We start from the raw sequence: 25905 nt of genomic DNA on the forward strand, positions 1-25905 counted from the left end.
AAACCAACTCCACATGCAAGAAGGGAAATAATCAAGATTAGAGCAGAGATCAATGAGGTAGAAACGAGAGATACAGTAGAACATATCAATGAAACTAGAAGCTGGTTTTTTGAAAGAATCAATAAGATCGATAAACCATTGGCCACACTAATCCAAAAGAAAAGAGAGAAAGCCCAAATTAATAAAATTATGAATGAAAAGGGAGAGATCACAACTAACACCAAGGAAATAGAAACAATCATCAGAAATTATTACCAACAGTTATACGCCAATAAGCTAAGCAACCTAGATGAAATGGATGCATTCCTGGAAAACTATAAACTCCCAAAATTGAACCAGGAAGAAATTGACAACCTGAATAGACCGATATCTAGTAACGAGATTGAAGCAGTGATCAAAAACCTCCCAAAAAACAAGAGCCCGGGACCTGACGGATTCCCTGGGGAATTCTACCAAACTTTCAAAGAAGAAATAACACCAATTCTCCTGAAGCTGTTCCAAAAAATTGAAGCAGAAGGAAAACTTCCAGACTCTTTTTATGAAGCCAGCATTACCCTGATCCCAAAACCAGGCAAAGACCCTACCAAAAAGGAGAATTTCAGACCAATATCACTGATGAATATGGATGCAAAGATTCTCAACAAGATCCTAGCAAACAGGATCCAGCAGCACATTAAAAAGATTATCCCATCTTGTTCAAGATGGGATTGGGAGGGAGACAAACCATAAATGACTCTTAATCTCACAAAACAAACTGGGGGTTGCTGGGGGGAGGTGGGATTGGGAGAGGGGGAGCGGGCTATGGACATTGGGGAGGGGAGGCGAACCATAAGAGACTATGGACTCTGAAAAACAACCTGAGGGTTTTGAAGGGTCAGGGGTGGGAGGTTGGGGGAACAGGTGGTGGGTGATGGGGAGGGCACGTTTTGCATGGAGCACTGGGTGTTGTGCAAAAAGAATGAATACTGTTACGCTGAAAAAATTAATAAAAAGGGAAAAAAAAAACCCTAAAAAAAAAAAAAAAAAAAAAAAGATTATCCACCATGACCAGGTGGGATTCATCCCTGGGTTGCAAGGTTGGTTCAACATTCGCAAATCAATCAGTGTGATAGAACACATCAATAAGAGAAGAGAGAAGAACCACATGGTCCTCTCAATTGATGCAGAAAAAGCATTTGACAAAATCCAGCATCTGTTCCTGATGAAAACACTTCAAAGTATAGGGATAGAGGGAACATTCCTGAACTTCATAAAATCTATCTATGGAAGACCCACAGCAAATATCATCCTCAATGGGAAAAAGCTTGCAGCCTTCCCGTTGAGATCAGGAACACGACAAGGATGCCCACCCTCACCACTCTTGTTCAACATAGTATTAGAAGTTCTAGCAATGGCAATCAGACAACAAAGAGAAATAAAAGGTATCCAAATTGGCAAGGAAGAAGTCAAACTCTCTCTCTTCGCAGATGACATGATTCTTTATATGGAAAACCCCAAAGGCTCCACCCCCAAACTACTAGAACTCATACAGCAATTCAGTAACATGGCAGGATACAAAGTCAATGTACAGAAATCAGTGGCTTTCTTATACACTAACAATGAAAATACAGAAAGGTAAATTAGAGAATCAATTCCATTTACTATAGCACCAAGAACCATAAGATACCTGGGAATAAACCTAACCAAAGAGGTAAAGGACCTGTACTCGAGGAACTACAGAACACTCATGAAAGAAATTGAAGAAGACACAAAAAGATGGAAGACTGTTCCATGCTCTTTGATTGGAAGAATAAACATTGTTAAAATGTGTATACTGCCTAGAGCAATCTATACTTTTAATGCCATTCCGATCAAAATTCCACCGATATTTTTCAAAGAGCTGGAGCAAATAATCCTAAAATTTGTATGGAATCAGAAGAGACCCCGAATTGCTAAGGAAATGTTGAAAAACAAAAACAAAACTGGCGGCATCACGTTACCCGATTTCAAGCTTTACTAAAAAGCTGTGATCACCAAGACAGCGTGGTACTGGCATAAAAACAGACACATAGACCAGTGGAACAGAGTGGAGAGCCCAGATATGGACCCTCAACTCTATGGTGAAATAATCTTCGACAAAACAGGAAAAAATATTCAATGGAAAAAAGACAGTCTCTTTAATAAATGGTGCTGGAAAAACTGGACAGCGATATGTAGAAGAATGAAACTCGACCATTCTCTTACACCGTACACAAAGATAAACTCGAAATGGATAAAAGACCTCAACGTGAGACAGGAATCTATCAGAATCCTAGAGGAGAACATAGGCAGTAACCTCTTCGATATCAGCCACAGCAACTTCTTTCAAGATATGTCTCCAAAGGCCAAGGAAACAAAGGCGAAAATGAACTTTTGGGACTTCATCAAGATCAAAAGCTTCTGCACAGCAAAGGAAACAGTCAACAAAACAAAAAGGCAACCCACAGAATGGGAGAAGATATTTGCAAATGACAGTACAGACAAAAGGTTGATATCCAGGATCTATAAAGAACTTCTCAAACTCAACACACACAAAACAGATAATCATATCAAAAAATGGGCAGAAGATATGAACAGACACTTCTCCAATGAAGACATACAAATGGCTATCAGACACATGAAAAAATGTTCATCATCACTAGCCATCAGGGAGATTCAAATTAAAACCACATTGAGATACCACCTGACACCAGTTAGAATGGCCAAAATTAGCAAGACAGGAAACAACGTGTGTTGGAGAGGATGTGGAGAAAGGGGAACCCTCTTACACTGTTGGTGGGAATGCAAGTTAGTGCAGCCACTTTGGAGAACAGTGTGGAGATTCCTGAAGAAATTAAAAATAGAGCTTCCCTATGACCCTGCAATTGCACTGCTGGGTATTTACCCCAAAGATACAGATGTAGTGAAAAGAAGGGCCATTTGTACCCCAATGTTTATTGCAGCAATGGCTACGGTCGCCAAACTCTGGAAAGAACCAAGATGCCCTTCAACGGATGAATGGATAAGGAAGATGTGGTCCATATACACAATGGAGTATTATGCCTCCATCAGAAAGGACGAATACCCAACTTTTGTAGCAACATGGACAGGACTGGAAGAAATTATGCTGAGCGAAATAAGTCAAGCAGAGAGAGTCAAGTATCATATGGTCTCACTTATTTGTGGAGCATAACAAATAACATGGAGGACATGGGGAGATGGAGAGGAGAGGGAGTTGAGGGAAACTGGAAGGGGAGATGAACCATGAGAGACTATGGACTCTGAAAAACAACCAGAGGGTTATGAAGGGGCGGTGGGAGGGGGTGGGGTGGGGTGGGAGGTTGAGGAACCAGGTGGTGGGTAATAGGGAGGGCACGTACTGCATGGAGCACTGGGTGTGATGCCAAAACAATGAACACTGTTATGCTGTAAATAAGCAAATAAAAATAAATTAATTAATTAAATTTAAAAAAAAATAAAAATAAAAAAAAATTTAAAAAAAAGAGTCAAAAAAAAAAAAAAAAAAGAATGATGTAGCATGGGCACCTGGGTGGCTCAGTGGGTTAAGCCGCTGCCTTCATCTCAGGTCATGATCTCAGGGTCCTGGGATCGAGTCTCATATCAGGCTCTCTGCTTAGTGGAGAGCCTGCTTCCCTTCCTCTCTCTCTGCCTGCCTCTGTTGTGATTTCTCTCTGTCAAATAAATAAATAAAATCTTTAAAAAAAAAAAAAAAAAAGAATAGAGCTTCCCTATGACCCTGCAATTGCACTGCTGGGTATTTACCCCAAAGATACAGATGTAGTGAAAAGAAGGGCCATCTATACCCCAATGTTTATTGCAGCAATGGCTACTGTCACCAAACTGTGGAAAGAACCAAGATGCCCTTCAATGGATGAATGGATAAGGAAGATGTGGTCCATATACACAATGGAGTATTATGCCTCCATCAGAAAGGATGAATACCCAACTTTTGTAGCAACATGGACGGGACTGGAAGAGATGATGCTGAGCGAAATAAGTCAAGCAGAGAGAGTCAAGTATCATATGGTCTCACTTATTTGTGGAGCATAACAAATAACATGGAGGACATGGGGAGATGGAGAGGAGAGGGAGTTGAGGGAAACTGGAAGGGGAGATGAACCATGAGAGACTATGGACTCTGAAAAACAACCAGAGGGTTTTGAAGGGGCGGGTGTGTGTGGGAGGTTGAGGAACCAGGTGGTGGGTAATAGGGAAGGCACGTACTGCATGGAGCACTGGGTGTGATGCCAAAACAATGAACACTGTTATGCTGTAAATAAACAAATAAAAAAAACTTTGAATTTTGGGGGGGCATCTGCTTGAGAATTCTTTCCCTTTCCCTCTGTACCCCCTTTCACATGCTCTCTCTTTCTAAAATAAAAAGCAAAAACAAAAAAACTAGAAATTAATTTTTTAGAAATGAAATTAATGTCTCACCACCTGAGCCAAAACCAAGAGTCAGATGCCCAACTGACTGAGCCACTAGGCACCCCTAATTTCTAGGATTATTGTGTGATAATCACACAATAATGATAAGGGTTTTTTCTTACTTTGTTTTTGGAATTATTGATGCTTTTTTTCACCCTAATATATTGTCAATTTTTGTGATTGATCCAATGGCACTTGACAAAAGCGAGTGTTCCCTATTGCCAGGTACGTAAGTTCTGCCTATTGTTAATGCTGTTTAAGTTGTTGACATCCTTATGTCTGTCCATTTTTTCTGTTTTGCACCAGGATAGGTAAAGCGGGTTCTGTCCACCCAATTGTGATGTGTGTCCCCGTTTCCCCACACCAGCCCCAATGCCAATGCTCAGAATACCAGCAGGTTGTACAAGAACTCAACTCAGCTCTGAAACTGTTAGGAGTCAGGTGGACAGGTAGGTAGTTGAGGCCAAGGTCCCCAGCAAGGAAATATGGAGTCAGGACAGCTGAGATAAAACAGCACTGACCTCCTGTTTTGCAGCTTAGACAGGACTCTACTGACACTCTGCTTTGCAGTCTTTGCACAAATGACTTCTGTAAAACCTCCTAAAATAAGACAATTAACTGCAAAAGCATTTGTTAAAATCATGGGTAAGGGGAAGGTAAGACATAAGCCCCCACATGGCAGCAAAAAAGGACCATCAGCACATGGACTTTAACCCAATTAGTAGACAGTTACATGACCAAAGCCCTGATTGGCACGACTCAGCACTCCCTGATTGCTTAAGAAAGTTCTGCAAAAGAGCTCATAAAAACCCCCAAACTTAGAAACTCTGGAGACAACCCATTTGGGACCCCTCCCTCTCCAGAAGCTTTGTACTCTTGCTCAATAAATCTTGCTTTGCTGCCTACCACTCTCTGCCTGGTCTAACTCTTCATTCTTTAAAGGAGCACGACCAAGAACTACGGGCACTAAGGGGACACAAATCCTGTAACAAAACTATCTACCTGGAGATAGTATCAGGTGCTACAAGTTACCGTGTCAAGACTGCTGTACCCCCTGCCTTTCCCCCCCATTTTCCCCACCTCCCCTTCAGCACTTGCCTAAACTTGTGACCAACTAGCTAAAAAATCTCTTGACCCCTTCCTTTGGCTTGATTAATTTGTCAGAATAGCTCACAGAATGCGGAAAACATTTTATTTCCTAGGTCACCAGTTTTTTAATAAAATGATAGGACTCAGGAACAGCTGGATAGACAAGATGCCTAGGACAAGGTAGAGGGAAGGGGGTGCAGAGCTTCCTGGCCCTCTCCCAGCACTCCAATATATTCACCAACTCGGAAGCTCTCCAAACCGGTGGTTTCATCACCTAGACCTGATTGGTTAAATCATCGGTCATTGACAATTGATTCAACCTCCAGCCTCTTATCCCCTTGCTGGAGGTCAAGGATGTGGGACTGAAAGTTCCAACCCTCTAACCACAAGGTTGGTTTCTCTGGTGAGTCACATTTAGGTGACCTACAGGCATTGCAAAAATCACATCACTAATGTAACAAAAGACATCTTTATCATTCTTATTTCTTATGAGATTCTAATGATTTAGGAGCTCTATGCCAGAAATGGGGATAAAGGCCAATGTCTATTTCTTGTTACAAACCACAATATCACATAAAGTGACAAATTCTCCGATTTTGATGTGATTCTTTCAACTTGTTCTGTTTTAAAATCTGCTTTTCATCTAAAGAATAATTTATAGTTTGTCAAAGTTGCATGGACGTTCATGATGGCTCTATGTACTTGGTGAAATTTAGCCATTGGTGTTATATAAAAACATTTCTATGTTCCTTTTAGTCTCCATTCTGGCTTGTCTGATATTAAGACCCACGACACCTGCTCTCTGCTTGTATTTTGTGTGGCATCATTTTGCTTGTTCTTTTTAACTACTCTGAATCACTCTGTGTTCAGACTGTAAAAAAACTGAGGCATGTAAAAAATTTTTAGAGTTTATTTGAGCAGAAATCAATTCAAATCAGGCAGCATCCAATCTAGCAGATAGATAGGAACTCCAAGAAGAAAGACTTTCATAGGCAGAGAAGAACAGGAACAAGGAAGTCATACTAGGCCAAAAATTGGGCTGGGTACAGCAGGGTTACTTAAAGGATGTGGGGAAGGGCGCCAGGTTGGCTCAGTCAGTTGGGTGTCTGCCTCTGGCTTGGGTCATGGTCCCTGGGGTCCTGGAATCAGGTCCTGCATCAGGCCTCTGCTCGGCGGGAAGCCAGTTTTTCCCTCTCCCATTCCCCCTGTTTATGTTCCCTCTCTCGCTGTATCTCCCTTTGTCAAATAAATAAAAATTTAAAAAATTAAAAATTAAAAAAAAAAAAAGGATGGGGGTAGTCTAGCAGGCAGATACCCTCCAGTACTGGCCAGGCGATTCCTTATAAGCTGGTTTAAACCTCCATTGCTAAGAGAGCTTAAACTTAGAGTTAAGTCTTTCTTTTGTGACATGGGGCTTATCACAAGACACTTCATTTTGGACCTGTTGTCTTGTTTTAAATACATTTTTTAAAATTTTATTTATTTATTTTGACAGAGAGAGATCACAAGTAGGCAGAGAGGCAGGCAGAGAGAGAGGGGGAAGCAGGCTCCCTGCTGAGTAGAGAGCCTGACCTGGGACTCAATCCCAGGACCCTGAGATCATGACCTGAGCTGAAGGCAGAGGCTTAACCCACTGAGCCACCCACGTGCCCCTTAAATACATTTTAAAAATCTATTTTAAGGATTTTAACCTTTCTTTGCAGATACACAGTATAGATAACAACTTTAAGAAACATCAGTAAGGTTAAAAACATCCCTGAGGCGGAATTGGCTGACAGACTCAATGCGCTCTGGTTTCAGCCTGAGCAGTGGCTGGAAAAGTAGTGTGTGTCAGAGCTGTCAAAGCAGGAGAAGCTTCTGGGGCTCAGTTGTGGCTGTAGCAATGCCCAGGGGCAGCCCGGATCAGTGACTTAGAGGCCCAGATGCAATATGAGGACGAAGGGGCTCAGTCAGATTCTCAGCAACATCCAACATTGCCCCGAATTACTGTGGGGCAGATATCCTGGGGGTGACCTCAGAAACAAGCAGCGTCCATGACATCTAGGCCAAGGCAGAGTCCAAAGACCTTTCCGTGTTCAGGGGTGGGCTGAGATTCCCTGAGAAGTACTACAGCATTCTGTGGACGGCTGTTGGGAGCCACTCACTGGAAGTCCTGGCTGTCCTAGCAGGAGAAAGTCTGCGGCATCTTCGGTAACCTGTCTTTTCTAGAAGACAAAGCCTCTCTACTGGGATAGGCCCGCCTACGGCCCCGGCTTGACAGTCAGATGCAGCCATATTGGGCAAAGTCTTCGAAAGTCAACAGCTCAAAGGCTGAAGATCTTCCATCAGGCCTGAACAAATTCCGGGATTCAAAAAGCGCAGCTGCCCCTGGCTTTAATCCCAGAGGATCAGAATCAGGGACGCAAGAGACGCCGGCAGCCGGCAGCTAGAGCTGGCGTTGGATTCATAGAGGCATAAGTGTGGTCCATCATTACAACCTCAGAGAGGGTCAGAGTCCCCTGTAGTCCCCATCAGCGTTCCTGGGGACTGTTTTCTGAGTTCTGGTGACATCAGGAAGAGCGGGAGGTAACACTGTCAGAGACGCTGACTCTAATACTGTCCAGGGACAGCAGGCACGGGCCAGGGTGCATCTCATAATCAGGATCCAATGGGGGCCCTAAGGGTTGAAGATCAGGGGCACAGGAGCACCCAGAAGCCTGAGCATAAAACCGGAATCCAGGGCTCAGTGGTGCAGGCTTGTCCACCCAGCCTCCATCCACAGGAAAGGGCTGAGCCTCAGAGTGCTGAGCTGTGTGCCCCGCCCCCCCCCCCAAGACACACCTCTTGGCCCGGGCTTGGAGGCTAGGCCCCTGAGCCCCCTGAGCCCCCTGTTCCCAAGGACGACGACCAGGACCACACCTGCCAGGGGAGGGCCGGGGACCTGGGGCACAGGGAGTGGTGGGCGGTGGCGCGGTGGGGCCGGGCTTCCCGGAGGGGCGGGCGGGGACAGCCCCGCACTGGGCAGCAGAGGAAGAACTCTGGGCGGGCAAGGGGCGCGGGGAGGCCTCGCGCAGAGCCAGGCGGCGGCGGCGGCGGCGGCGGGGGCTCCAGCTAGCAGCCCCCCGCCACGGGGCCCGGCGCGGTGGCAGATGCCGCAGGCTCCACGCGCCTCTCCCGGGGCCGCGCACCTCCCGCCAGGCGCTCAGCTCCGGACCGCCGGGCGCCGCGGGCTCCGTGTGGTCCACAGCAGCCCGGTCCTGCCCGCGCTTCCACAGCTCATAGCGCTCGGGCTGCAGGATGCGCACGAAGGCGTCCATGGAAAAGGTGACCCTGGCCTCCCCGCAGCTGCACTGGGAGGCCACCTTGCCGTAATCGATCCAGCGCGGGGTGGCGAAGTTGATGGCTTCCGCGCAGTTGAAGCCGTGGTTGAAGCCAGAGTGGTAGCCATAGGGGAAGGTCACCATGAACTCGCCCGCCTCCTGCGTGATCCGACTGCACGGGATCCCGTTGTCCTTGAGCACCGTGGGCGAGATGAGAGCCACCTTGTGCCGCAGGAAGGCCTCGCAGGCGCGGGCGCTGCCCGGGAAGAGCTCCGTGGCCAGGCGTTCCAGGCGCTGGCCATGCTCCGGGGGCACCGCGTACCAAGTCTTGGGCTCCCCGAAGTGCAGGTAGTTGATGCTGTAGAGGTCCATGTCCTCCGTGTGCCAGGCGAACGTGGTCTTCCACATGCCGAAGTACAGGTAGGGGGTGTTCACGCCCTCGATCACCACGCCGCACTCCTGCTCCAGCAGGTCCTGGATGGTTCCCAGGTGTCCCAGGTTCCACTCTTTGGTGTTTTCGTCGAACAAGGAGCCGCTGATGTCAGCGCCATAGATGGGAGAATCGTAGAGACGCGTCTTCCAGTATTTTCGCTCCAAATCCTCAAACCCTGAGTGTGGTGGAGTCTGATACTTCCCGCTGTTTGCCAGACGGCGGTACTCACCCACTGTCGTGGCTTTCTTCTTTTTATGGTATTGAGTAAACACACCTGCCTGCCCGGAGACCACCTGCTGGAGGGGAGTTGCAATTAGGATGTCACTGATGTCGTCATAGGCCGGCCTGGCCCTCCATTCCTTGGGTGGAATCACCTTGGCGAGGCCTGCTCGGTGTGCACCCTGGGATTCCATGTAAGCAACGTATTTATTGAAATCTTTAAATTCCTCCGCGGTTGGGTGGAAGGTCATGACTGCATAACTTGCATTCTGGGGACCACAGTAGTTGGACTTCATGGCAGCAGAAAATCTCCTCAAGAACGTTTAAAAGCTAATTCCAAGAAAAGCACACAATATTTGAAAACAAATAGATGGCGAAAGAAACACCAATTTAGCAACAATTAGAAAATTGGTACAGAAGCGTTAATTTCAAAGTTGGAAATGCAGTGCAAAAATTGCACTGTTGACCCGAGTGTCTGTTGGTGTAGCCCCTATGGAAAACATCGTGGAGGTTGCCCAAAGATTAAATAGAGCTAACACATGGACCTAGCAACCCCACTTCCCAGTATGTACCCAAAGGAAATGAAAGCAGAGTACCAAAGAGAGCTCTGTACCCCCATGTTTATTGCAACATTATTCACAGTGGCCACGATATGGAAGCAACCCAAGTGTCCACGCATAGATGAATGGATAAAGAAGTGGTATATATATACAATGGGATCTCATTCCTCCATAAAAAGGAGTGAGATCTTGCGGTTTGCAACAACATTAACGGACCTGAAGAGTATAATGGTAAGTGAAATAAGTCTGACAAAGACAAAGACTGTATAATTTCACTTCTATGTGGAATTTAAGAAACAAAACAAAAGAACAAACCAAGAAAAAAGAAGCAAACGAAAAGATGACCCTTAAATACAGAGAACAAACTGTGGGTTGCGAGGTGGGTTGGGGGGATGGGTGAAACAGTTGAAGGTGATTTAGAGTACACCTATGGTGAAGAGCACTGAGTAATGTGTAGCATTGTTGAATCACTATATGGTACACCTGAAACCAATATAACACTGAATGTTAATTAAACTCCAATAAAAATAATTCTCAACTTCTCTATTAACAAGAAAAGTGTGAGATATATATATATATATATATATATATATATATATATACCATTCATCTTTCAGGAGAAAGGTGGAGATCCTACTATTTGGGACAACATAGACCTTGAGAGCATGATGCTAAGTGAGGTAAACCAGATAGAGAAAGACAAATACTGCATGTTATCCCTTATACACGGAATCTTGAAAAAAAAATTTTTTAAGTTGAAACAGAGTAGAAAAAGTCATTGGCGGGGACTGGGAGCAATAGGAAGAGGTTGAAAAAGTTGAGAATGTTCTAATGTAAAACACAATGACTATCCTTGATAAAGTGTGTTGTGTGATTGAAATTCTATGAGAGTAGAACTTCAATGTTCTCACCAAAATACACAAAATAAAAAAGTAAATACTCAAGGTGACTGAACCACCCAGGGACCCCTCAGTTTGTTTTCTGAGGCTACGAGCATAACCTTGAAGCTAAACCCAGAAGGGCCAACATTGGATAATCACTCTATAGGGTAAATGATATCTAGGGCAAAAGTTGCAAAAACCTTAAACAAAATTATATCAAATTTTTACCACAATAGGGCATTAAAAGAATAACACATCGTGATAAATTATTGCAAGGATGCTTTAAAATCTAACAGTTTTGGGGCCCCTGGGTGTCTCAGTCAGTTAAGCAATGGACTCTTGATTTCCACTCAGGTCATGATCTCAGGGTCCAGGGATAGAGCCCTGCATCAGGCTCCATGATCAACAGCGGAGGCTGCTTATTCCTCTCCCACTCCTACTTGTGCTCTCTCTCCCTCTCTCAAATAAATACATAAAACCTTTTAAAAAGTTAAAAAAAAAACTCTAGCAGTGTTACTGAATACCATAACAAGTGAAATGGAGAAGTCATCATCTTACATCATGCAGAAAAATATCTGAAATAACTCGACATCTATTTCATTACTTTAATACACATATTTTAAAAAAGAGGAAAAGAGTCCCAGAACAGAAAAAAAAAAGTGCTATGTAAACTACAAGCAGGCAAAAAATACAGAACATAAGTGGGTACATTAATTGTTCATTTAATGTATATACTCATAATCCTTAGTGGGTAAACACTTGAAACAATCTAATTAGAACCTAATCATGTTGCATCAAAAGATAAATTATTAGAAATAATAGAATTCAGCAAAGTTTCTAGACACAGATTAGCATCCAGAAATCTAGAGCATTCTGCACACCAGTTAATAATCAGTTGGACAGTAGTCTCCCCTTGTCCTCCGGGGATACACTCCAAGACCTCCACGGGATGCCTGAAACCGAGGATAGTACCGAACCCCATATGTATTGGTTTTTTTCCTACATGTGTTTCTATTCTACAGTTTAATGTATAAATTAGGCACAGTGAGAGATTAACAGCAACAATCATAAAATATTGTTATAATATAATTATAACAGAATTAAAGCTATGTGAATGTTATCTGTTCCTCTCTTCCAATAAGTGTTTGTACTCATCTTTCTTACCATGTGAGAGATGATAAAATGCCTACGTGACAAGTGAAGTAAGGTGAGTGACTAGGCCCTGGGAGGTACCATTGGACTACTATTGACTTTCTGAGCGAACATCAGAAGGAGGAGCTCTGCTTCTGGACCTCGACTGACCACAGTCACGGAAGTGGAGGAAAGCAACACTGTGGATTAGGGGAGCTGCTCTAATGGGATAGCAAGAAGTTTTCCATCCCTTTTTGCAACAGAAATAGAAGATCCCAATGGAAAAAACTAAAAATGATAGGTACATAATAGTTGTACTTTGAATGCATAAATAAAGAATTTTACTAGGGAAAAGTTGCTTTCTGATATAAAATGTCATCATTTCATCTGTTTTATGCTTTAAAAGAAAAAACAAAAGCAAAACCCAGAGGAAATGTTTGCTTTCTATTAGCTTAAGACCTTGATATTAAATGAGGATACACAAGGGCCTAGAAAATGGTCTCCTTTAAGGATTCACCCTTTAAATGAAACTTGGTTTGCTCAAACTCCAGCTATACTGTCCCACCCTAATTCTAATTCAATCCGCCCCATCCCAAATCTGCTAGCCCCATACCCAGTCAAGGTCTCTAATTTAGTCCCACATATTTCCCAGTTCCCTGACTTTTTTTTTAAAGATTTTATTTAGTTATTTAAGAGAGAGCAAGCACAGAGGGAGAGGGAGAGGGAGAAGCAGAATCCTCACTGAGCAGGGAGCCCGACATGGGGCTTCGATCCCAGGACCCAAGATCAGGACCTTAGCCCAAGGCAGATGCTTAACCAACTGACCCACCCAGGAGCCCCTTCAGTTCGCTTCCTGTTGGTTCACTCCTTTGCGGTTCTAGGAAATCCTCTTAATTCTCTTGGATACCAGCCTGCTAAATGCAGTGCTTTTTCCTGAAAATCTGTGATTTTTACCAAGAAGATAGTAAGAAAAAAATTAAATCCACACGTCTGAAAACAAGTTTAAAAATAAGAAAACTGTTTTAACTCAAGGAGATGATAATCCCAATGCATATTTCTCAATTGTAAATTGTATATATATATATATATATATATATATATATGTGTGTGTGTGTGTGTGTATCTATATACACACTCACATATGTATATATGACTACAGTTACTTTCTTAAACTTATAATGGAAAAATAATTCTTTTGCTCACAAGCACAAATAACAAAGTGACATACCTTCTACCAAAGAAACTGATTCCAGCTGAAGGTACTCCAGGACCCAGAGAGGCAGCGTCCTCTTACTAGCTAGCCTCCTAGTGTAGCCAGGAGTCCTGATGGCTCTAGTTTTATACCTGGGCAGTTACCTATTTTGATTTAATCAGTGTCCATCTAATGTAATCATGGGGCTAGGGTCTTGGGTAGTTATCCTACTTTCTCTAAGCTCTTCTGTGTTTTTTAAACCAATCTTTAAATCAAGCAAACCAATCTTTTTTTTGTTTGTTTGTTTGTTTATTTACAGCATAACAGTGTTCATTGTTTTGGCATCACACCTAGTGCTCCATGCAGTACGTGCCCTCCCTATTACCCACCACCTGGTTCCTCAACCTCCCACACACACACACACACACACCCCGCCCCTTCAAAACCCTCTGGTTGTTTTTCAGAGTCCATAGTCTCTCATGGTTCATCTCCCCTTCCAGTTTCCCTCAACTCCCTCTCCTCTCCATCTCCCCATGTCCTCCATGTTATTTGTTATGCTCCACAAATAAGTGAGACCATATGATACTTGACTCTCTCTGCTTGACTTATTTTGCTCAGCATCATCTCTTCCAGTCCCGTCCATGTTGCTACAAAAGTTGGGTATTCATCCTTTCTGATGGAGGCATAATACTCCATTGTGTATATGGACCACATCTTCCTTATCCATTCATCCGTTGAAGGGCATCTTGGTTCTTTCCACAGTTTGGCGACCGTGGCCATTGTTGCAATAAACATGGGGGTACAGATGGCCCTTCTTTTCACTACATCTGTATCTTTGGGGGTAAATACCCAGCAGTGCAATTGCAGGGTCATAGGGAAGCTCTATTCTTAATTTCTTCAGGAATCTCCACACTGTTCTCCAAAGTGGCTGCACTAACTTGCATTCCCACCAACAGTGTAAGAGGGTTCCCCTTTCTCCACATCCTCTCCAACGCATGTTGTTTCCTGTCTTGCTAATTTTGGCCATTCTAACTGGTGTCAGGTGGTATCTCAATGTGGTTTTAATTTGAATCTCTCTGATGACTAGTGATGATGAACATTTTTTCATGTGTCTGATAGCCATTTGTATGTCTTTGTTGGAGAAGTGTCTGTTCATATCTTCTGCCCATTTTTTGATATGATTATCTGTTTTGTGTGTGTTGAGTTTGAGAAGTTCTTTATAGATCCTGGATATCAACCTTTTGTCTGTACTGTCATTAAGCAAACCAATCTTTAAACCAAGCAAATTAATGTTGAAAATAAAGGAGTGGGAGAGCCAAACCAGGCAAATAGTAAACAAAAGATAGTAATTAACATTAAATGCATTTATAGGATAAAAGAAAGATGTCTTGTAGTTATCAAAGAGAAAACTCACTAAAAAAATATTACAGCAATACACTTTATCTAACCACATAGCAGCAAGAGATATAGAACACAAAGATAGATAATTGTATGGAAGATATTTTCAATACATATAAAACATAAGTATAAAACATTTATAAAAATTCACTGGGTGTTGGGGCACCTGGGTGGCTCAGTGGGTTAAAGCTCTGCCTTCGGCTCAGGTCATGATCTCAGGGTCCTGGGATCCAGCCCCAAGTCGGGCTCCCTGCTTGGTGGGAAACCTGCTTCTCCCTCTCCCTCTGCTGTGTTCCCTCTCTTGCTGTCAAATAAATAAATAAAATCTTTTTAAAAAAATAACTGGCTGTTATGTGCAACTAATGAATCATTGAGCACTACAACCAAAACTTATGATGTACTATATGCTGGCTAACTAAACATAATAAAAAATATTTACTGATATAAGACCACAAAATAAATAGCAATGAAAATAGTCTTGAACACAATGAAATAACATGGCAAGTCAACAATGAAGAACTGTACACAACTATATTTATTTGAAAATTGATATCCACATAATATCAATTTTCAAATAAATATAGTTGTGTACAGTTTTTTAATAATATCTACATAATATCTACAGTAATATCCATGTAAAAATCTATTGATTTTTTTTTAATTTTTTTTCCATTTTATTTATTTTTTCAGCGTAACAGTATTCATTCTTTTTGCACAACACCCAGTGCTCCATGCAAAACGTGCCCTCCCCATTACCCACCACCTGTTCCCCCAACCTCCCACCCCTGACCCTTCAAAACCCTCAGGTTGTTTTTCAGAGTCCATAGTCTCTTATGGTTCGCCTCCCCTCCCCAATGTTTATGTTCAAATCAATCCATTAGTAAAAAAACAAAATAAAACAGCATTATGCAATAGAAAAGGAAGAAGTCAAAATAATGACAACATTAAAAATAAGCAAGAGAGAAAAGGAACATATACGAAAATAGAAGCCATTGGGACACCTGGGTGGCTCAGTCGGTGAGTTGTCTGCCTTCAGCTCAGGTCACGATCCCAGGGTTTTGGGATGGAGCCCCAGTTGAGCTCTCTGCCCAATGGGGAGCCTGCATCTCCATTTCCCTCTGCCCGCTGCTCCTGCTGCTTGTGGGCTCCCTCTCTCTCTCTCTCTCTCTGTCAAATAAATAAATAAAATCTTTAAAAAATAGATGTGATTAATAAAACAGAAAACTGATACTTCTAATTAAAAATAAAGAACTGGGGAAACCCATGAGGAATAGAACCTTCTAGGACTGGGGCAGGAGATAGACTACATAAGCCTGGAGCTTCTTGCAATGCTTGAAATAAGGACAGACTACGTGAACAAACACATTGATGTGGGCACCTCAAGGAGCCCAGGAACCACAGGAAAGAGCACTTAATGGCCAGAACTCAACCAATCTGGGCAACAAAATAATCAAAGTACTATTGAATTATAACTCAGATTATAAGATGAATACCTATGAGTTCACACTGATATAAGTGATTGAGTAACAAACTGAGAAGAGGCAAACAAATATGTCCTGCAGAAGATTCCAGATAACGTACACCTACTCCACCCTAAAGGAGAGAATGAAACCGTGCTCCCCGAGTGTGCCCTGTGACTACCGACTGCCTTCAGGGTTACAGGGTGGCGAGGGGTGAGGGAAGTCATTTGACAATGGAGGGCCCTGACAAACACTATTTCAGCCAAGTCAATATCGGGAGTCATCCATTATGTTGGTACGGTATGCCCTTGAGAAGGTGTGATAAAAATGTCACCAGCCTCTGCAACCTTCCTCCAAAGAACACCTAAACCAAGGGGAATCATAAGAAAAACAAATTCCAACAGAGGACATCCTATGATATTGTTGACCAGTACTCCCCCAAACTGTCATATTTTTTTGTGAGAAACAAGGCAAGTCCGAGAATCTATTACAGCCGAGAGAAACCTAAGGAGACTCTTTTTTTATTTTTTTAAAGAATTTATTTATTTATCTGACACACAGAGATCACAAGTAGGCAGAGAGGCAGGCAGAGAGAGGAAGGGAAGCAGGCTCCCTGCTGAGCAGAGAGCCCAATGCAGGGCTGATCCCAGGACTCTGGGATCATGACCAAAGCAAAAGGCAGAGGCTTAACCCACTGAGCCATCCAGACTCCCTTAAGGAGACATTTAAAAACTAATTGTAATCCGGTAGCTTGGATGGCATCTTGGAACAGAAAAAGAACATTGGGTAAAATCTGAGGTAATCTGAACAAGCTCCGGCTGTTAATAAATCATAACTTTGATACTCATTCATTAATTTCATTAATTGTGACACATGCACCATGGGGGAAGTTAGGGGAAAAGAGGTCATGATCTTGGGGTCCTGGGATGGAGCCCCACGTTGGGCTCCTTGCTCAGTGGGGAGTCTGCTTTTCCCTCTTTCTCGGACTCTCCCCTTCTCCTGCTCTTGTTTGCTCTCTCTCTCTCTCAAATGAATTTTAAAAAAAATCTTTAAAAAAAATACTAGGGGAAAAGATGTGTGGGAGGGGTTGGGGGATATGGGAACTTTCTGAACTATCTTCTCAATTTTTCATTAATCTAAAACTGTTCTAGAGTCACGTGGGTGGCTCAGTCAGTTAAGCATCCACTTTCAGCTCAGGTCATGATCTCGGGGTCCTGGGAGGAAGCCCCATGTTGGGCTCCTTGCTCAGTGGGGAGTCTGCCTCTCCCTCTCCATCTGCTCCCCCTTTGTGCTCTTTCACTCTCTCTCTGTCTCAAATAAGTAAAAATCTTAAAATTAATTAATTAATTAATTAACTAAAAAACTGTCCCCAAATAAAATATTACTAAATATAAAAAATAAATATTAAAAGAAGCTATCCATAAAGGATATTAGAATGAAAAATATTGGAAATATGATATAGACTTTTTAAGTCTACAAAACAATGTGAATCTAATGGTTTTATGAACCCCTGCATGACTTAATTTTTTCAGAGCAGAAAGCGGTTTTTTTAACATTTTAAAATTATGAAATATAGAGTGCTTACAGAAATTTGGAAAGCATATATGTACCTTTAACAAACAATTACAGAGTAAACAAAAATAGAACTGCCTCCCAGGTCAAGAGAAGAGAACATCACCAGGCACCCAGGATCCTGCCTTGTGCTTCTCCTCTGGGATCACAGACCCCACTGCCTTCTGGACTAATCCTACCCTAACAACAGGCATATTGATTTTGGTAAACAATATAAAATTAAAATTGTGTCCATTTTTGAAAACTTTATATAAACATATCAATAGAATCCTACCTTATGTACCTTCCTGTATTCTTCTGTGCATTTTTTTTTTGGTCATTTTTATGTTGCTGCACATAGCTGGACTCTGTTCTGTCTCAGGGCTATCCGGTACTCACCATACACACGTTTATGCTGTGGATGGACCTGTGGGTTGCCTACACTTCTGGTCCCATTACACACAGCGTCGCTCTGAAAATTCTCCAACACGTCCATGGGAGAACACACATGCATTCATACCTAGAGAATGGATTTCTTGGTCATAGAATGCTATTCATCTTTTATCTTGCCAAATTGGTTTTTTTTCTAATTGTTTTTAACCAATTTACACACGCTCTAGCTTCATATGAGGGTCTTGGCTGTTCTTCATGCTTCCAAACCTTTGATGATTTGTCGGCCTTTCAGTTAGCCCACCAGGTGATGGCCCAGGAGTATCCTGTTATGATTTGCATTTCCTTGACTGCAAATGAGGGTGAGCGATTTTTTCACATGCTTCTTAGCCACAAGGATTTCCTCCTTCATTAAGTGCTTAATCAAGTATTTTGTCCATTTTTTCTGCCGGCTTGTCTGTCTTTCTTTGGAGGAATTCTTTTTTTTTTGTAAAAGATTGTATTTATTTATTTGACAGAGAAAAATCACAAGTAGGCAGAGAGGCAGGCAGAGGGAGAGAGGGAAGCAGGCTCCCCGCTGAGCAGAGAGCCCCATGTGGGACTCGATCCCAGGATCCTGAGATCATGACCTGAGCCGAATGCAGCGGCTTAACCCACTGAGCCACCCAGGTGCCCCAGGAATTCTTTATATATTCTGGATATTAGCTCTTTCTTGGATATGAGTAATATAATATGTTTCTTTTCCTTGATTTGTCTTTTCACTCTCTTTTTTTTTCTTTTTCTTTTTTTTTTTTTTTAGAAAGGGAGAGAGAGTGCTGGGGGGAGGGGCAGAGGGCAAGGGAGAGAGAGAATCTTAAGCAGGCTTCATGCCCAGAACAGAAACCCATCTGACAACACTGAGATCCTGACATGAGCCGAAGTCGAGAGTCCCACACTTAACCAAGCAGGCCACTGAGGCGCCCCTCTTTTCCATATCTTTTGATGACTAGAAGTCCCTCCTCACCTCTAGTAGTACTATATTATTAAAAGTAGCTAACACATATGGCGACTATCAAATACCAGACACTGTTCAAAATAGTCTGCAGAGAATAATTCATGGAATCTTCATAGTGACCCGATCAAGGGAGTCCTCCAATTAAGCCTCAGGTTTCTCAGGTGAGGAAGCAGAGTCAGGGTGACATTAAGCAACTTGCTCAAAGTGACAGATCTAGTAAGTGACGGAGTCAGATATTCAAACAAGAGTCTCCAAGATTACTCCTTAAAAGGAGGACAAAGAAGGGTGACTTCTCCATTATCAGACAGTGATAACTGAATGGCAATGAACAAAATCCATCTATGTACGAGAAAGAGAGGCCCGACACAGACACTGTGTACGTAGGAATCTGAATATAATGGAGGTGGTGTACCAAGCTGGTGTGGGGGGAGCTATTTTTGAGAGGAAAAAAAAGTAGGACTCTACTTCATATCACTTACATAAACTTGAGGTGGATCGCAGACTGAAGGTTCAAAACAGGGCGTTAAGCAGAGAAAATATTGAAGAATGTCTTCTTGAACTCAGGGTGAGAAAAAATGTCTTCAAGAACCAAAGGACCATGATAGAAGTATCTTTTACATTTAACTGACTTGTGTCGTGACTCTGATGGTTAACTTTATGTGTTGACTTGATTGGGCTAAGAGATGCCCAAGTAGCTGGTAAAGAAATTATTCCTGGGAGGGTCTGTGTGTGTGTCTCAGGAGGAGATTAGTGTTTGCATCAGTAAACTGAGTAAAAGATCACTTTCACCACTACAGGGGCACTGATCGAAGCCATCAAAAACTAGAACAAAAGAGCAGAGGAAGCATAAATTCAATCTCTCTGCTAGAGATGACGTATCATCTTTGCCTTCCCTGGGACATCAGACGTGGGTCCTTCTGGTTCCCAGGTGTTTGGACTGTGAAAGCTAGCAACGGAGTTCACCTCACTAAAATGGAGTCAGGGCATTTGGCAGGGGGAGCACTCACGTCCTACCCCTCATAGTCAATTACAGACCCAACAGGAAGAGACAGACTTGTAGTCCATCTTGCAGGTGGGTGCCACTGTCTTCTAGCTGGAGGAAGAGACACTACCCTCATCTCCGGCAAAAGCTCAGGCAATGAAAAGCTACCACACTTGAAACTTCCCGTTTATTCCAGTGAGCTTTTGTTTTATAGCAGCTTTCCCAACTTACCCTTTCTCCTTCAAAAAGTGTCTCTCCTTTGTTCTCTGGACTTGCCTATGGTTTTACTCCAGTTTGTTTGTCCTGGACTGTGATGCTCTTTTATTTCCAAACAAACCAATCTTTTGCTGGTAAAATAACTGGTTTTTATTTTGAAGGTTGACAGGACCCAGAGTCACGCTTAAACCATTAGCTCCCAGATTTTTGGGCCTTTGGACTCCTGCTGAATTGCACGACCATATTTCTGAGTCTTCAACTGGTAGAACATCAGTCTAGCAGATCACTGGATTTCTTGGTCTTTGTAACAACATGAATCAATGCCTATAATACTAAAAACTCCTCTTATGTGTATGTATTATATATAATATATGCATATATACATACGTATATATTAATATATCTATAGATATATAAAAAGAAACTAGTATCATTTTTCATCATACAAAAAATATAGTGAATTAATATTCTGAATATCACAAAACTTCTACAGATCAATTTAAAAAAGTCAACCCCCCAAAAGTAGGCAAAGCCTAAGCTGGAGGGAGGGGAGTGGTGGTTTGCTTCTCTGACATGTTTCCTTCTGTAGCCAAGCCATCATTTTCGATTTCCAAGATTTATTCGGAGTTTTCTGCTTCTGCACGTTTTCAATATGGACATCAAAATGACCACATCTCACTGGTATTACCGAGACCTTCTACCTATGTTTCCTGCTCCTGGAATTGTCACAGAACAACTAAGCTGACTGTCTAAGTATATAAGTCACAGCATGTCAAGGGCTGTTTCAAACTTCCACTGCCTTCCCATTTCAAGTTGGAAAAAAACTCAAATACTTGACATGAGCCACGAGGGGGGGCATACGGTGCCCTGCCTCTCTTCTCTTCCTCTCTATGCCCAGACGCAAAGAGTTTTCTTTCTCTACCTGAGAAAATATACGTTCCATGTTAGGTCAATTATACTGATAGTTTCCTCTAAGTGGAAATCAACCGTGCACCTATCTTAGTCAGTTGGGTCTTGGAAAAGCTCTACTGCTTAATCCAACTTCCCCTGACTACTGGAACCTGAGCGGGCCCTGCCCATTCTGCTCTATACCCGCTCCCCTTCAGGTTCTTCCCAGCACAGAGTACCAGATGAAATTTATCTTCTTGATTCGTTTGTGCACATGTTTACTGGCAGGAATCAGTGATTGCACTATGTGAAATATGCATATGACATGGAAAAGGCCGTGCAGACTCAGGGGAAGATACTCAGATGACGGCACGTTAGTCCTCTCTCTCCTCACCTCCCAGCAACTCGGGTGCTCCTGCCCAGCAAAGAACCAGGTGATTCCTGTCCTTCGTCCTTAAGGTAGGGCTTCAAACCCAATCCCCTCACCTACCCAGTTAGTAGTACCCAAGAACCATCCTCCAAACTCCTTTCTCAACACCACACAAGGCTGCCAGCCAATAAAAGTCAGTCTTGCTTGAAATGTTTTGATATAATTATCAAGAGAAGTACAGGAAAGAAAAACTTCCACCCCTCAATCAGTTGAATGGACAATATTTATTAGAAACAAAGTCAGATCTGAACAGTTTGGTTATCTGTAATATGTTTGTGAACAAATACTGGCGATAACATATTTTGAATACATCGAAGCCTCAGAAAGATGATAAATTATTTCTGAGCTTCTCCTGACCCATTGGTCGAAAGGGCCTAGTTTTTTCAAGAAAAGGGGCAGGGGGGTGGAGAGGAAAGGGAAGGAGATTGAGGAGAACCAAAACCCAGCAGCATTCATAGTTGGCCCAGAGGATAGGAGTCTGAGGGAGATGAGGCTCTGGCCACCTCCACAGGACCAAGCTTGCAGATGCACACGAATGCCTAGTGGATGAAACCTCAGCTGGCGAAACGGGCATCAGCAGTGTCCAAAGACATTCCAGGGTCTGGCAGAAAGAACAAATTATGGCGAACTTGGTAAAGAACATGGACTCAACGCATCAGTGGCAACATCACAGGACTCTCAAGCAAGACCAGTGTCCTGCAAGTTCGCCCAAAGCTCTGACATAAATATGGCCAGTCTCAAGAAGACTGTGGCCACACTCAAGAGCAATGGGTTATAAAAGTGTCCCCTGCGTTTAGGGGACCAGGGCACAGCCAGACACGGAAGCCTCAGCAGCTTGCCTGAGCCCAGGGCTCAGTGGTGCGGGCTTGTCCACCCAGCCTCCATCCACAGGAAAGGGCTGAGCCTCAGAGTGCTGAGCTGTGTGCCCCGCTCCCCCCCAAGACACGCCTCTTGGCCCGGGCTTGGAGGCTAGGCCCCTGAACCCCCTGAGCCCCCTGTTCCCAAGGACGACGACCAGGACCACACCTGCCAGGGGAGGGCCGGGGACCTGGGGCACAGGGAGTGGTGGGCGGTGGCGCGGTGGGGCCGGGCTCCCCGGAGGGGCGGGCGGGGACAGCCCCGCACTGGGCAGCAGAGGAAGAACTCTGGGCGGGCAAGGGGCGCGGGGAGGCCTCGCGCAGAGCCAGGCGGCGGCGGCGGCGGCGGCGGGGGCTCCAGCTAGCAGCCCCCCGCCGCGGGGCCCGGCGCGGTGGCAGGTGCCGCAGGCTCCACGCGCCTCTCCCGGGGCCGCGCACCTCCCGCCAGGCGCTCAGCTCCGGACCGCCGGGCGCCGCGGGCTCCGTGTGGTCCACAGCAGCCCGGTCCTGCCCGCGCTTCCACAGCTCATAGCGCTCGGGCTGCAGGATGCGCACGAAGGCGTCCATGGAAAAGGTGACCCTGGCCTCCCCGCAGCTGCACTGGGAGGCCACCTTGCCGTAATCGATCCAGCGCGGGGTGGCGAAGTTGATGGCTTCCGCGCAGTTGAAGCCGTGGTTGAAGCCAGAGTGGTAGCCATAGGGGAAGGTCACCATGAACTCGCCCGCCTCCTGCGTGATCCGACTGCACGGGATCCCGTTGTCCTTGAGCACCGTGGGCGAGATGAGAGCCACCTTGTGCCGCAGGAAGGCCTCGCAGGCGCGGGCGCTGCCCGGGAAGAGCTCCGTGGCCAGGCGTTCCAGGCGCTGGCCATGCTCCGGGGGCACCGCGTACCAAGTCTTGGGCTCCCCGAAGTGCAGGTAGTTGATGCTGTAGAGGTCCATGTCCTCCGTGTGCCAGGCGAACGTGGTCTTCCACATGCCGAAGTACAGGTAGGGGGTGTTCACGCCCTCGATCACCACGCCGCACTCCTGCTCCAGCAGGTCCTGGATGGTTCCCAGGTGTCCCAGGTTCCACTCTTTGGTGTTTTCGTCGAACAAGGAGCCGCTGATGTCAGCGCCATAGATGGGAGAATCGTAGAGACGCGTCTTCCAGTATTTTCGCTCCAAATCCTCAAACCCTGAGTGTGGTGGAGTCTGATACTTCCCGCTGTTTGCCAGACGGCGGTACTCACCCACTGTCGTGGCTTTCTTCTTTTTATGGTATTGAGTAAACACACCTGCCTGCCCGGAGACCACCTGCTGGAGGGGAGTTGCAATTAGGATGTCACTGATGTCGTCATAGGCCGGCCTGGCCCTCCATTCCTTGGGTGGAATCACCTTGGCGAGGCCTGCTCGGTGTGCACCCTGGGATTCCATGTAAGCAATATATTTATCAAAATCATTAAACTCTTCTTTGGTTGGATGAAATATCATTATGGTACAGCTTGGGTTCTGAGCACAGCTAGCCTTAGACTTCATAGCTTCCATTAATAAGCACCAAACTCCACAAAGTTTTTCAGTATGTTCTAGATAGTTGAGGATGCTGGAAAATGCTATTATTTTTAAAAATGGGTTTGAGAGTCTGAGTCACTAGGTACCACCAGTGGACCTTTACGAAAATGAAATGATAATATTCTTAGGCTTGCTGATTCACCAGCCAATGACGCTCTGGGTAGAAGAGTTGCCTAGAACTAGCACTGGCTAAACCTGTGCTGCTCTTCAGTCGGTACCCAGCTCTGTTCCCTGGAGATCTATTGAATCCTTCAGGCTTGGGTGGGTATACAGTTATTTCTTCAGGGCAGTGTTTAAACAAAGCCTAAAAGGAAGAATACAAAAGGGTTGAAAATTAATGTTGCAAAAGTTATTAGAGAGCTACAAATAAAATACCACCATGGAATATTATTGCACACTCAAAGAAAGGCTAGAAGTTTATAAGATTAACAAAACAAGAGGTGGTGTGGATGTGGAACAATGGGAGGGGTTATATTCTAATAAAGAGAATGGAAATCATTATATTTATCTTAGAAAACTATTTGGACAGTATATACTAAAATTGAGCATCTGCTTAAGTAAAATTGAACACATGACTGTGCTATGATGAACTGTTCCCACAGTGTACATGGCTCTGCACTGACAGTCACCTCCAAGAATGTCTACAACATTATTTCTAGTGGCCAAATACTGGAAACAACCTAAATGCCCACCAGCAGTAGAATGGATAAATACGTGATGGTATATCCATACAATGGAATACAGTACAGCAATGAGAACAAAAAATTACAAAGAAATATAAGAATAATTTTATAATCCTTATACTAAGCAAAATCATCCAGTCTCAAAAGAATACCTACTCCATGATTCAATTTTTATAAAGATAAAAATGAGGCAAAGTAATCTATATTAGAAGTCAGAGTAGGGATTATCTTTGGGAAAGAAAGAGGTTGTGCGTGGGGACATAAGGGTGCCTCTGGAGCATGTTAATATTCTTGTTTTGAATCTAGGTGCTGGTTACACAGCCATCAGAAGAGCTAGTTGTGATAATTCATCAAGCTATGATGATTGTCACAAACTTCCATATGTTTATCTAAAAATAGAGCTAAGATGCAGCTCGACCCAAGAAAAACTAGAAACCATAAACACAAAAATATAAGAATCCAAAGTATGACCCCTAAAAGGCCAAAAGATAGATCATATTGTAGGCGAATCTAGCAAACTTTTAAGAAACAGTAAACTCTTACTAATGCAAATTCTTTCAGAGTATAGAAAAGTTAGAAAGCTACTCACATGAGGCCATTATCTCTGGCAACAAAATCAGAAAAGGACAAAAAAATTTAAGCTATAGGCCATCTTTAGTTATAAACATAGATGAAGGCTACACGGGATATTATCCACCAAATAAAGCAACATATTAGAAGAATAATACCTCATGACCAAATGGAATGTATCCCAGGAATGAAAGAATGATTCAACATCTGAAAATCTAATGATATAATTCAGAATATTAACAAAGAAAATGAGAAATGTCATCATCTTGTAGGTACCAAAAAACCGTTTGATGAAATATGACACTCATTCATGATTTAAAAATTCTTTACTTGGGGGCGCCTGGGTGGCTCAGTGGGTTAAGCCGCTGCCTTCGGCTCAGGTCATGATCTCAGGGTCCTGGGATCGAGTCCCGCATCAGGCTCTCTGCTCAGTGGCGAGCCTGCTTCCCTCTCTCTCTGCCTGCCTCTCTGTCTACTTGTGATCTCTCTCTGTCAAATAAATAAATTAAAAAAAAATTCTTTACTTGTAAACCACTAAGAAATAGTTCTATAGTAAGATAAAGGATTTCAGTGTAACAAATATATAGCAAGCATCATTCTAAACAGTGAAACAAAACAAACATTAAAAAGCATCATGAATATGCTCTGTCTCAGAATCTTAAAAAAAATTTGCAACAGCTAAATA

The 25905-nt window shown here is 43.6% G+C and overlaps 2 protein-coding genes across 2 annotated transcripts; both read right to left on the minus strand.

Moving 5' to 3' along the window:
• Nucleotides 1–8084: 8084 nt before the first annotated feature.
• LOC123948812 (lysine-specific demethylase 4D-like) lies at nt 8085–9782 on the minus strand. Its single transcript, XM_046015950.1, has one exon. The coding sequence runs from the start codon at nt 9780–9782 to the stop codon at nt 8085–8087; it is 1698 nt and encodes a 565-aa protein (XP_045871906.1).
• Nucleotides 9783–22352: 12570 nt separating this feature from the next.
• LOC123949838 (lysine-specific demethylase 4D-like) lies at nt 22353–23943 on the minus strand. Its single transcript, XM_046017501.1, is given in 2 exon segments — nt 22353–22496; nt 22498–23943. Coding segments are annotated over 2 exon segments (1590 nt in total).
• Nucleotides 23944–25905: the final 1962 nt, after the last annotated feature.

The sequence above is a fragment of the Meles meles genome, chromosome 8, assembly GCF_922984935.1.
Source record: "Meles meles chromosome 8, mMelMel3.1 paternal haplotype, whole genome shotgun sequence".
In the NCBI taxonomy this organism is placed as follows: Eukaryota; Metazoa; Chordata; class Mammalia; order Carnivora; family Mustelidae; genus Meles; species Meles meles.

Coding starts and splice junctions, on each gene's coding strand:
- LOC123948812 (XM_046015950.1), bottom strand. CDS start 9,782: ATGAAGTCCAACTACTGTGGTCCCCAGAATGCAAGTTATGCAGTCATG.